The sequence below is a fragment of the Onychomys torridus genome, chromosome X (assembly GCF_903995425.1).
Source record: "Onychomys torridus chromosome X, mOncTor1.1, whole genome shotgun sequence".
NCBI lineage: Eukaryota > Metazoa > Chordata > Mammalia > Rodentia > Cricetidae > Onychomys > Onychomys torridus.
Window position 1 is genome coordinate 68,462,837 of NC_050466.1, and position 12,576 is coordinate 68,475,412.

General features: G+C 37.3%; 1 protein-coding gene across 3 annotated transcripts; it reads left to right on the forward strand.

Moving 5' to 3' along the window:
- Nucleotides 1-8,650: 8,650 nt before the first annotated feature.
- On the forward strand, nt 8,651-11,508 carry LOC118573607 (S-phase kinase-associated protein 2-like). 3 transcript variants are annotated; one of them, XM_036173887.1, is made up of 2 exons: nt 8,651-9,728; nt 11,357-11,508. In XM_036173887.1, exons 1-2 carry the CDS (start codon nt 8,651-8,653, stop codon nt 11,506-11,508), a joined length of 1,230 nt encoding a protein of 409 aa, XP_036029780.1. The 3 variants fall into 3 exon arrangements, with proteins under 3 accessions (XP_036029780.1, XP_036029779.1, XP_036029781.1); XM_036173888.1 differs by lacking the exon at nt 11,357-11,508 and having other exon boundaries at nt 9,158-9,186; nt 9,322-9,925; XM_036173886.1 differs by lacking the exon at nt 11,357-11,508 and having other exon boundaries at nt 8,651-9,925.
- The last annotated feature ends 1,068 nt before the right edge of the window (nt 11,509-12,576 follow it).

Sequence of the window (12,576 nt, forward strand, 5' to 3'; positions counted from 1 at the left end):
GAGAAAGTGATGTAGCTGGACAGAGAGCAAATCAGATGGCAGAACAGCAAGGATATAGACATGAGTAGACAGGAAGTAACTCACATTTGGAAGCTGCAGAGTTGGTGAGGTGTGGTGTTATTGTGTTCCCCAAAATATTGTGCACCCTAATAAACTCATCTGGGGTCAGAGAACAGAACAGCCACTAGATATAGAAGCCAGAAAATGGTGGCACAAACGCGTTTAATCCTATCATTTAGTAGTCAGAGATCCATCCAAATCTCTGTGAGTTTTAAGCCACACTGGAAACAGCCAGGCATGGTGACTCATGCCTTTAATCCCAGAAAGTGAGCCTTTAATCCCAGGAAGTGATGGCAGAAAGCATAAAGGTATATAAGGCGTGAGGACCAGGAACTAGATAGAGCTGATTAAGTTTTTAGGCTTTTGAGTAACAGTTCAGCTGAGATATATTTGGATGAGAACTCAGAGGCATCCAGTCTGAGGAAACGGGAATCAGCTGAGGAACTGGCGAGGTGAGGTGGCTGTGGCTTGCTCTGTTTCTCTGATCTTCCAGCATTAATCCCAATAACTGGCCTTGGGTTTGATTTTATTAAGAAGAACTTTTAAGGTTCATGCAACAGTAAGGTAAGGTTGGCTGGTGGCTTTCCCTATTTCCCTGACCTCTCTAAGGCTTTCACCCTTACATTGGGCTCCATGATTTTTATTTAATAAGACCATTTAGAAATTCATCTACAATTGGCGCTCTAACATGGCAAGAATTCATTAAAAAACTGCTTGTGGGCTTACAGGCCCCCTGGCTCAGGCCCAGTTGCATAGCTCAGTCCAGAGCATATGGCCAGAGTTTCTTTGTCTTTCTTTCTCCTGGTGAGTGGTGGACTCTCTCTGGGTTCCCATCTTGGACTACCACCATGCTAGGTAGCTTCATTGAAATTCCCTCGAACTTCTACTGTTTTACATAGTTGACAGACTTGGTAAGTAAATTAAGATATCTTAAAGGGTGAAATTAGTTAAAAGAGAATTTTTTCCCACATTGAAAAAATGGGAAACATTTTTACCATGTAAGGAAAATTTTGTCTCTGTTTGATAACACATTAGGCAGTCTGGAAATGGAACAGTTAAATAAGAGAATAATTAATTTTGATGTATATAACATCAATTATGAATATTATTTGTTTGGACATTTTTAATTTAGCATTAAAAAGATTGGTCAGTTTAAGCGCCAAGATAAAAGCTGTAGAAAAACTTGTTTAAATGAATCATAGAGAAATTCAGACCCAGATAGGAAAATTTAAAGGTGAAATTATTTCAGGACTGAATTATATGGTTACAGAGAAACAGCCTGTTTTCAAACAACCAAACTTAATCTATCTGATAACCTTACAGGAACTACCTGCTCAATGGTGTGTACAATCTAATTGGACTCCAGTGGAAATGTTAGATTTAAGGAGATTTAAAGAAGCTATAGTATCATATGGCATGCATTTTCCATTTGCAAAGCAGATGTTAAACTTGTAATCAACTTGCAATAGAATTATCACTCAGGACTGGAAATAATTAATTACAGCTGTCCTAGAGGCTGGAGCACAATTACAATGTAGAACTTGGTTTAAAGATGAAGCTAAAACAAAAGAACAATGTAGGACTAGGGGTGTGGAAATTTTCCAGGATCAGCTTCATTGAGAGGATGATTATGCTAATATACAAAGACAATGTTTATATGATAACAAACCTTAATTCTATGCCAGATGGCAGCCATGAATGCATGGGACATAATTGAGGAAGCAGGAAAGAAAATTGAATCATTTACAAAAGTTATACAAGGCCTGAAAGAATTCTATATGAATTTCTTACAAAGGCTGTCTTTAGCAGTAAACAGAATGATAACAAATTCAGAAGCTAGATAGATAACAATTGAATCTTTAGCTTTTGAGAATGCAAATGCAGCATGCAAAAGAATAATCAGGCCATTAATGGCCAGATCAGCAGCACCCTTGGAGGATTGGATCAGGGACACAATTAATATTGAGTCTCATGACCATGATTATATGTGGATAGGGGAGGTGATGTCAAAAGCTTTGAGGAAAAATAATAATGTCAGATGTTTTAGTTGTGGTAAACAAGGTCATTCGAACAAGGAGTGTAAACAGGGTGTTCGTAGAAATAATGTTTACTCAAGGAACAATAGCAACAGAATGCCCCTCCCTTCTGGATTATGCAGAAGGTGTATGTAGTAAGGGTAAACATTGGACCAATGAATGTAGAACAACAAGGGACAGACAACGTATTCCTTTGCTTCTGCCATTGGGAAACTCCCTGAGGGGCCTCATGCAAGCCCCCATGGCAAATTCAGTTCAAATTTTTCCTGCCATTGTAGAAGAAACCCTTTCTCAGAGCAATCAAATAAGTAAATGCCTATTTGAATAAACCAGGTTGCTCAGGATGATGGAATAGATATAGCAGAGAGAACAGGAAATTCAGAAGAAACCATCAAATGAATTTTTGGCATACTTCTATGAATAAAAAAAGACCAAAATTAAAAATAAGAATAAATTATGTTCTCTTGAAAGGTCTGGTAGACACAGGTGCAGATGTTACAATAATTACACCAGAATTTTAGCATCCAAATTGGCCTCTTCAGAAAGTAAACATTCAGCTATTAGGAATTATCTCATTATCTCAAGTGAAACAGAGTGTAAGATGGCTCAAAGGAATAGGTCCAGAAGGACAGAGAGGAAAATTAAAGCCATATGTGGCTAATATAGCTATTAACTTAAGGGGTCACAATCTATTACAACAATGGAATACCCATATTAACATTCTTCTGACCTGAGAAACAAATCATAGAAAACATACGTTTCTGAGAGAAATATTAGGAGGAATTATTATAAAGAGCTGTCACAGGCCATCTAGATTGTACAAGAACAGGGCACAGCAACTGCTGATCTTTCAAAGATACCAACAGCTCTACCTTTATAATGGTTAACAGATAAGCATGTATGGGTTCATCAATGGCCTTTAGCAACAAAGAAACTGCAGGCCTTGGAGGAGCTGGTACAAGAGCAGTTAAATGCTCAGCATATTGAAGAATCAACCAGCCCTTGGAATTCTCCTGTATTTGGTTTTGTTTTGTTTTGGGTTTTTTTAGGGGGGGGGTTGTTTGTTTGTTTGTTTGTTTGTGACAGGATTTCCCTGTGTAGCTTTGGAGTCTATCCTGGAACTCACTCCATAGACCAGGGTGGCCTCAAAATCATAGAGATCCACCTGGCTCTGCCTCCCAAGTGCTGGAATTAAAGGTGTGTGCCACCACTGCCTGGCTCCTGTATTTGTTATTAAAAAGAAATCTTGTAAATGGAGAATGGTAAAAGACCTAAGAGCAATTAACAAGGTAATTCAACCAATGGGCTCTCTACAATCTGGAATTCTGTTACCTAAAGGATGGCCTCTTATAGTTATCAATTTAAAAGACTGTTTCTTTTCAATACCCTTACAAGAAAAAGACAGAGAAAGATTTGCCTTCACAGTGCCTACTTATAACAATTCTCAGCTGGTCAAGAAATATCAATGGAAGGTTCTCCCACAGAGAATGTTAAGTCACCCAACCCTGTGCCAATATTTTGTACAACAGCCATTAGAAGTAATATGTAAACAGTTTCCTAAATCTATAATTTATCATTACATGGATGATATTTTACTGGCTGATTCAAATGCAGATTCTTAAGAAAGAATGTTTGAAGAAGTAAAGAATATTTTACCTTGTTATGGATTACAAATTACTCCTGAAAAGATACAAAGAGGAGATACTATCAATTATTTAGGGTATAAAATAGGTCTACAAAAAATTAGACCCCAAAAGGTGCAAATTAGGATAGATCAATTACAGACTCTTAATAAGTCTTTTAAAGTTTATTCAGAGGGGTAAAAAGTGATGAACTGAGTAATCTGTTCAAAACTTTAGTAGGTGACAAGGACTTAAATAGCTCAAGAGAATTATCAGCTGAAGCTGAGAGCAAATTGGCCTTGGTGGGAAAAAAAGTACAGGAAGGACATGTGGATCATGTGGATCCAAAGCTTGGTTGCATTTTGCTTATTTTACACTCTAAGCATTCTCTTACAGAAATTTTAAGGCAGAGGGAAGATATTATATTGGAATTGATATTTCTGCCAAATAAACTGAGTAAAAAACTTATGTAGAAAAGATCTCTGACTTGATTTTAAAAGGAAAATTGAGACTTTGTCAATTAGCAGGAATAGACCCAGCATAAATTGTAGTACCTTTAACTAAGGATGAAACTGACAAATTATGGGCAGGAAGTGAACCTTGACAAAGAGCTTGCAATACTTTTTTAGGAGAGATTAACAGCAAATATCCCAAAAGTGATAGAATTCAAATTATAAAGAGAGTTGATTGGATTCTGCCTCAGATTGTTCTATCTGGAGTACATTTTATATAGATGCAAACAAACAAGGAAAGGCAGGTTACAAGTCAGAAAATTTAAGTAAAGTGGTTCAAAGTCCTTATAATCCATTTCAAAAATCAGAATTGTATGCTATTCTGTTGGTATTATTGGATTTTTCTGAACCTCACAACATGGTTTCTGACTCTCATATGCTGAAAGGGTGGTATTACATATTGAGACAGCAGAATTTATCCCTGATGAGTCAGAATTATCTTTGTTATTTATTCAGTTACAAGATATAATCAGCAATAGGAAGCATCCTTTATACATAACTCACATCCAATCCCATACGGGTCTTTTAGGCCCTCTAGCACAAGGTAATGATGATATTGGTAAACTATTGATAGGAAATGTGCTGGAGGCCTCAGAATTTCATAAAAAAATATCATGTCAATAGTAAAGGTTTAAAAAAAGATTTTTCCATAACCTGGCAATAAGCCAAGGAAATTGTAAGGAAATGTCCTACTTATTCCCTTTACAATCAGATGCCATTACCAGCAGCATGTAACCCAAAGGGTACTCAGAGGAATGAAATCTGGCAGATGGATGTGTTTCACTTTGCAAAATTTGGAACATTGAAATATGTACACCACACCATTGATACTTATTCAGGATATCAATGAGCTACAGCTCTAAGTTCTGAAAAAGCTGATTCTGTAATCATGCATTTGCTAGAAGTTATGGCCTTCATGGGTATACCTGCACAAATTAAAACCGACAATGCTCCAGCATATGTCTCTGGTAAAATGAAACAATTTTTTGCTTATTACAATATAAAGTATATTACAGGTATACCACATAATCCTACAGGCCAAACAGTCATAGAAAGATCAAATAGAACTCTAAAAGATATTCTAAATAAACAGAAAGGGTAACAAAAAAACCAGAAATAGATTACACAGTGTTCTATTAACTTTGAATTTTCTCAGTGCTGATGAGAAATGAACAACAGCTGCAGAGAGAGATTAGATAATAGAAAAAACTACAGAATTAAATCAGCCTATATACTTTAAGGATGTGCTGACCTCAGAATGGAAACTAGGATATGTGTTACATTGGGGACAAGGTTTTGCTTTTCTTTCTACAAGAGAAGATAAGCTGTGTATACCATCAAAATTGATAAAGGTTTGATTTGAACAAGAGAGACATCTTAATTAAAAGAGATAATAGTTCACAGACCAGCATGACCATCCAACTTAAAACTAACTTATACCAAATGCTTTTCCTTTAATCAGATATAACTTGCCAAAAGGGAACATCCCCAAAGTTAGGCTTTGAGGAGGGCTTTTGTTTTTGTCTTTCAGGAGAATGAAGGCTAAGGAATCTGAAGAACACTAGATAAATGAGACATCTGAAGAAAAGGGACAAATCATCCAGAAAAAAAAAAACTGTCTCAAGAAAAATAGTAAATTGGCCTATTGGTATATCACATATAAAATTTCATAAGTCATCCTAAATGTTTGTTTCTGCTCTTCTTTACAGACACTTAACACAAATGGTCCTTATGTAGTCCCAGTTCAATTAAAAAATAAAGCTGGCTTTGGAGTTGGAGAATGGCTCTCTTATTCTCTAAACCCAAGCATGTTTGTTTAAAGGAAAAATGAAAATTCTCTGTATCGTGTCAGAAAAGCCATCTAATATGGGACAGAAGAAAACCAAAATTAAGGGATTATTCTATTGCCACTAATTCATTGGTTCTACTTTAATTCTTTAAACTTTTCTTAAGGTACGAATTTTATATCAAAATTTATAAGATTTATATATATGTATATATATATATCTTAAACTTTTGTCATTATGTTTATTATTTTGTTATTATTATTAATGGTCATACAGTACTAACTAATTCTGGAAAAGGGGCTTCATTTAACTGCCTATACACATTTTTTTGTGTTGGAGTTTCTATCAGTTTTCAAAAGAATCGTGACGAAGCCTAACAGCAAATCTGAAGTCTCCAGAAAGAAGATGGGGCCCCACAATGACAATTCTACATGGACAATAATAATAGCACTAAGCTGACAAACATCACTCACAGATCAGCTTTGGACTACAAACTGCTCAGGACAATTTTGAGATGGCTAGCTGAGATGATCTAGCCTCACTGACTACTCCAAAAAAGATTTGAGATAAGCCCTACACTTTCACATTATCCAGAGACTGGACAACAAATGATATAGTTACTTCTCCTGGAACTTAACAATTAACCCAAATTTTTTTCTTTTCAGGATCCCCTAAAGATGCCTCTACCTACAAATAGAAGGAAGTAATTTTAAGAACACAATGCCCACATTCCCAAGAGGTGGGGCAGATGGTTTATGGTCTTTCAAAAGGTTTTGGGTTTCGGATAATTGTCATTGTTTAGGATGATTGGTTACAATTTGTTATTGTTAATGATCAGGAAAGAGGCTAAACAAAGGAGATGAGAATTAAGGTTCTTGTTTGAAAAAAAAGAAAAGAAAAAAGAGGATATAGATGAGAGGTAGTTTATAGAATTTACTCTAAAAAAGATATAGAAATGATAGAATAGAGAGTAGATTATTGAATCTACTCTGAAAAGAAAAAAAGAGAGGATATAGACATGATATATATATATATATATATATATAAAGGTATATTATTGAATCTACTTTAAAATGCAACTACTAGTTTTAAATATTTACATTGGATTGGATTTTTGTATATTGTATACAAATTATGTATACTGATACAATTTTGAGATTGATTTTGTTATAAAATGCTGTATGTATATTTCTAATCTTGTTCAAGGTATTGTACCTATAGAGTTTACTTAACAATGTAATGTAATTTTCTAATCCTTGAATGTTATTATTACCAATTATTAGGATATAAAGAAATGAAAATTAGTAGTTAGACGTTACAATCCAACTTGGAGTCATACTAGATATATTCTCAAGGTCAATAGAGATATATTTTAGCTGGACAGGTCATCTTCAAACACTTCAGAGATCTACAGAAAATGGCATTTTGTAATGTTTTAATAACATAGATTTTTTTTTCTTTTTTATGACTATGAGACATGTTTGCTCATAAGTATATAAGTTTGAAAGACATCATAAGATAGTTTTCTGTTGGTAATACAAGATAGGATAGAATGTGAATTAGGTACAATTTGGACTCACGAAAATAGTATAGATAATGAAATATTTTCTCTGAATTTGTCAAATGAAAATAGACTGGACATTGTTGATGTATTTATTGCTTGTATTATATTTTATAGAGTTATTGTACTTTTTGTATGTAGTTATATTAGTTATAACTTTTTTATTTTTTATTAGATATAAAAGGTGCAATGTGATGATGATAATTGTATTTGTGCTGAAATGTGGTGATATTTTATTTGTGCTTTAATAAATAAAGCGTGCCTGGAGGTTAGAGGAAACACCAAGCCATTTTAAGTAAACAAAGAAGTCAGGCAGTGGTAGCACATGCACTTTATTCTATCACTTAGCAGGCCACCCAGGTAGTGGGCCTGGTACTCAGATTGCTGCCCTACCTCCTTGATGCCATGGATGATATGAATATCTTTTTGCTGTTGTGTTTATTGTGATTGTTCCTGTCTTCCTGTTGTTTAGTTTAGAAGAGAAACTAGAGGTTTTCTTGTTATGTTAATCATCTCTTGGTATTATAAATCAGTTCTTAAAGATTTCACATTTCCTACTCTACATGACAATCAACCATTTGATACTTTTACCTACCATTTCAGAGAAATATCACTATGTATTTTCTATTTTACAAATTTAATTATTTAACCAAAGTAGCCAAATGAAAAGGAATCATATCATGAACAAAGCTGTTTCCTGTAGTGTCTTAAGTTTTCTACCAGATCACCATTTGCTTTGACATCAACTGAAAGATCCATCTTGATTGACATATCTTAGAAAGATAGATGTGAAAAGAGCATAGTTTCAGAAAAATGGAGGAAGTAGGGGTGAACCTAGGCAGACTGTGAGCCCCGCCCAGAACTACAATTCCCAGAAGGCAGTTGCTGGAGAGTGTGATGCCAAATTCTTGCGCCTGCGCCTGCGCACTGTGGTGATGAACCGTTAGTAGCGCGTCGGCAGTTGGGGCCTCACTTTTCGTCGCTTTTCCATGCCCTCTGGAGCGTGAGTCTGAGAGACAGGCAGATTTTTCAATTAATGGACACATTCAAAACCCCTGAATCGGTGGACACAATGAACAGGAAGCAGCTTCAGAAGATTCCGGACCAAAGTAGCAACTTCACCACCAGCTTCATGTGGGAATGTGATTCCAGCAAGACTTTTGAACTACTATCAGGTATGGGTGTCTCTGCCTTGGAGAAGGAGGAGGTGGACAATGAGAACATTCCACATGAACTGCTCTTAAACCTTGGCTACCGCCAGAACCCTCCCAGGAAATGGCTAAAGATCAAGGGCCGCGACAAAGACTTTGTTATCATCCGTAGGCCTAAGCTCAATCGAGAGAACTTTCTAGGTGTTTCCTGGAACTTGCTTCCAGATGAGCTGCTCCTTGGAATCTTTTCCTGCCTGTGCCTCCCTGAGCTGCTGACAGTCTCTGGAGTCTGCAAGAGGTGGTACCGCCTCTCACTCGATGAGTCCCTCTGGCAGTCCCTCGACCTCACAGGTAAAAATCTGCACCCCGATGTGACTGTCCGTTTGCTTTCTCAAGGGGTGATTGCCTTCCGCTGCCCACGATCGTTTATGGAGCAACCACTGGGTGAAAGTTTCAGCTCTTTTCGAATACAGCACATGGACCTGTCGAACTCAGTTATAAATGTGTCAAACCTCCATGGGATTCTGTCTGGGTGCTCCAAGCTGCAAAATCTAAGCCTGGAAGGCCTACAGCTTTCAGATCCCATTGTCAACACTCTCGCACAGAATGAAAACCTGGTGCGACTAAACCTTTGTGGGTGCTCTGGATTTTCTGGATCCGCTGTGGCGACCCTGCTAAGCAGCTGTTGCAGACTGAATGAACTGAACCTCTCCTGGTGCTCTGAGTTCACTAAAAAGCATGTGAAAGCGGCTGTGGCACATTTATCAGCGACCATCACCCAGCTCAACCTCAGTGGCTACCGAAAGAACTTCCAGAAAACAGATCTTTGTACCTTAATTAAACGGTGCCCCAACCTTGTCCACCTTGACTTAAGTGACAGTATCTTGATAAAAAATGACTGCTTTCCAGAATTTTTTCACCTCAAATACCTCCAACACCTCTCACTCAGCCGGTGCTATGATATAATACCTGAAACTCTACTTGAACTTGGAGGAATTCCCACACTAAAAACATTACAAGTTTTTGGAATCATGCCAGATGGTACCCTTCAGCTGCTGAGAGAATCCCTTCCTCATGTGCAGATTAATTGTGCCTATTTCACCACCATTGCGAGGCCAACTATGGACAGCAAAAAGAACCCAGAGATTTGGGGTATCAAGTGCCGACTGACTCTGCAAAAGCCCAGTTGTGTATAAAGTGCTTGCTACAGGATGGTGTCTCCTCTTCCTTTAGAATGAGGAACACAGGCAGCAAATCCAGTTGCTAGAGACCTTGGTTACCTTTTCTTTTGATTTTACCTTAGCCTTCATTGTGCATGTATGTTAGGGAAGCATTTGCAAGGGAGAACTGTGAAGTGTTGCTTTTTCAAGAATACAGAGATGATTCTGTCAATGCTGTCCCCTCAGAGGCCATGTGTTAGGTCTTTGGAAGTTTTAGGTGAACCTGTTATTTCAAAATAGCTTTTTAAAGCAAAATTTGTGCCAATTCTTCCAAGTGCCCTTCAGATTAAGTTTATTTAGAATCACATTTTAAAACTTACCCTGGTGAATAGTTTTCATGGTGTTTGTCATAACTTTTTGTCTATGTAATTATTCAGTATTTTATAAAACTTGATTTTGAAGAATAATAAGCTGTGTGTGGTGAGCTAAATGGAAAGACTTGTGGGCTGGTAGCTTTTGAGGCAATCTCTTCTGGGAATTAACACATTTCAACTCTGTGTGCAGGTGTGAAGTTAGTTTAATAGAAACATAGTCCTGCATGGTGTACCTTGAACTCTTAAATGAGAAACAGAGAAACACAACCAGAAGGATAGAATAGGATTTGAAGCCTCAAAAGGCCATTTCCCAAAGTCAGGTTAATATGAAGTAGCCTTTAATGTTTTTAGGTACTATGCTATGTTCCCAGAATCCTAACTTAGATGAGGAAATCTAATTGTGCTGTTTTAACTTTATAATCAATGTATGTTATGTGGGTTATTTAGCTTTTAAAATACTTGCTTTGTTTTTAGAAACATGGTATTATTCTAATAAGCATTCTTGAGAAGTTGGATAGAATTCTGAGTTGATCTTGTTTGCTGTTTCTTCCTTTTGCGGTGCAGTTATTTTTATATTACTCTGAAATCAAGGACTTGAAACTCTTTTAAGTGGTCTTTCACAACAATAGCTTGAAACTGCCCATTAGGTTATTGTTCCTTAGGTACAACCGCTGGTTTCTCTCCATCAAAAATGCATGAGAAGCAAGTGTGTGTGCAGCTTCTGAGCGGCTGGCACAACTTGCACTTCATCTAAGTTTTTAAAACTCACTGGGCTTTAGACCTTTTGATAACAGATGTATTTTTTAACATCTGATAGACAGAAGCAAAAAGGTCAAATTGTGTTTCTTAGAAAATGAAAAGAAATCAATGCAATTACCTCTTTTGGCTACGACAGAGCCACAATACACTTCTATTAATTTTTTCATCAAAAAATTTTACTATTACAATAATATGAAGTGCCTTTATCTGCTCAGACCTAAAGAGCATTTTAAAAAGTATAGCACAGGAATTATCATGCTATAGTTCCCACATAGTTAAAGTGATAACTACGACTTGAAACTATTGTTTACAGATTAGTGATAGGCTGACCGTGGGCTCTGGGTGGACTCTGGCCTCCAGCTGCCCCGGACATGCAGTTCCTGTTCTTCTTTACTCAGGTCCAGCTGGGAGCTATTTTGCCAACATTTCGCAGTAGTCTGTATTTTTGTATGCAATTTCTACTTTTATAGATTCATTTTAAAATAAAGTAATTATTATTATTATTATTATTGGTTTTTTGAGACAGGGTTTCTCTGTGTAGTTTTTGTTGCCTGTCCTGGGTCTCACTCTGTAGACTAGCCTGGCCTGGAACTCACAGAGATCTGCCTGGATTAAAGGAATGCACCACTGCTGCCCACCTAATATAAAGTACATTTTTATAAAAATGAAAAAAATTTTAAAAATGCAGCATAGTTTCAATAGCATTAGGAGATAGTGGATTATGATTTTAAATTCCAATTACTCATTAATAACTGAAGCAATAAAAAACTTTTAACACCAGAAAATAGCCAGAAAGAATATTTACTAATGTAAAATCAAATAAATCTATGTACTTCTAATGGACATTTAGGGGGAAACGTGTGTGTGTGTGTGTGTGTGTGTGTGTGTGTGTGTGTGTGTGTGTTTTCCCCAAGGTGTGTATGAGAAGTGAAAGACACTGTGTTTTTACTTTTTAGGTTGTTACATTTTTTTTGTTTGTTTGTTATGTGGATGCATGAGTCATAGCACACGTGCTCAAATCAGAAGATGATGTTGTGGAGTCTTTTCATTACTTCTACCATGTAGAACTTGAGGATAAAACTCAAGAGGCTTGGTGGCAAAAACCATTATCTGCTGAGCCATCTTAACAGGCCCAATACTGTGTTTTAAATTTACTTAAAGAATTATGTGGCCAGTGGTGGCACACACCTTTAATCCCAGCCCTCAGGAGGCAGAGCCAGGCAGATCTCTGTGAGTTTGAGGCCAGCCTGGTCTACAGAGTGAGTTCCAGGACAGGCACCAAAACTACATGGAGAAACCCTATCTGGGAAAAAAAAAAAAAAGATACCCAGGGAGGCCTGCCCTTAGGTCCCATCCCTGGGCCCCATCTGTTCCTGCGGAAGACCCACCCAACTGGGCCCCAGTTGCCAGCCAGCAGGCAGGGCTCCTGCAGGAAGGTTCCCCTTCTCCAATACCCCCCAGCAGACCCTACAATCTATACGCCTTGCCCCCCACACCCATCTGCCTGAGACCCCAGCCACTTCCTGAGAACTGGAGACCAGCCCCCAGCTCCCA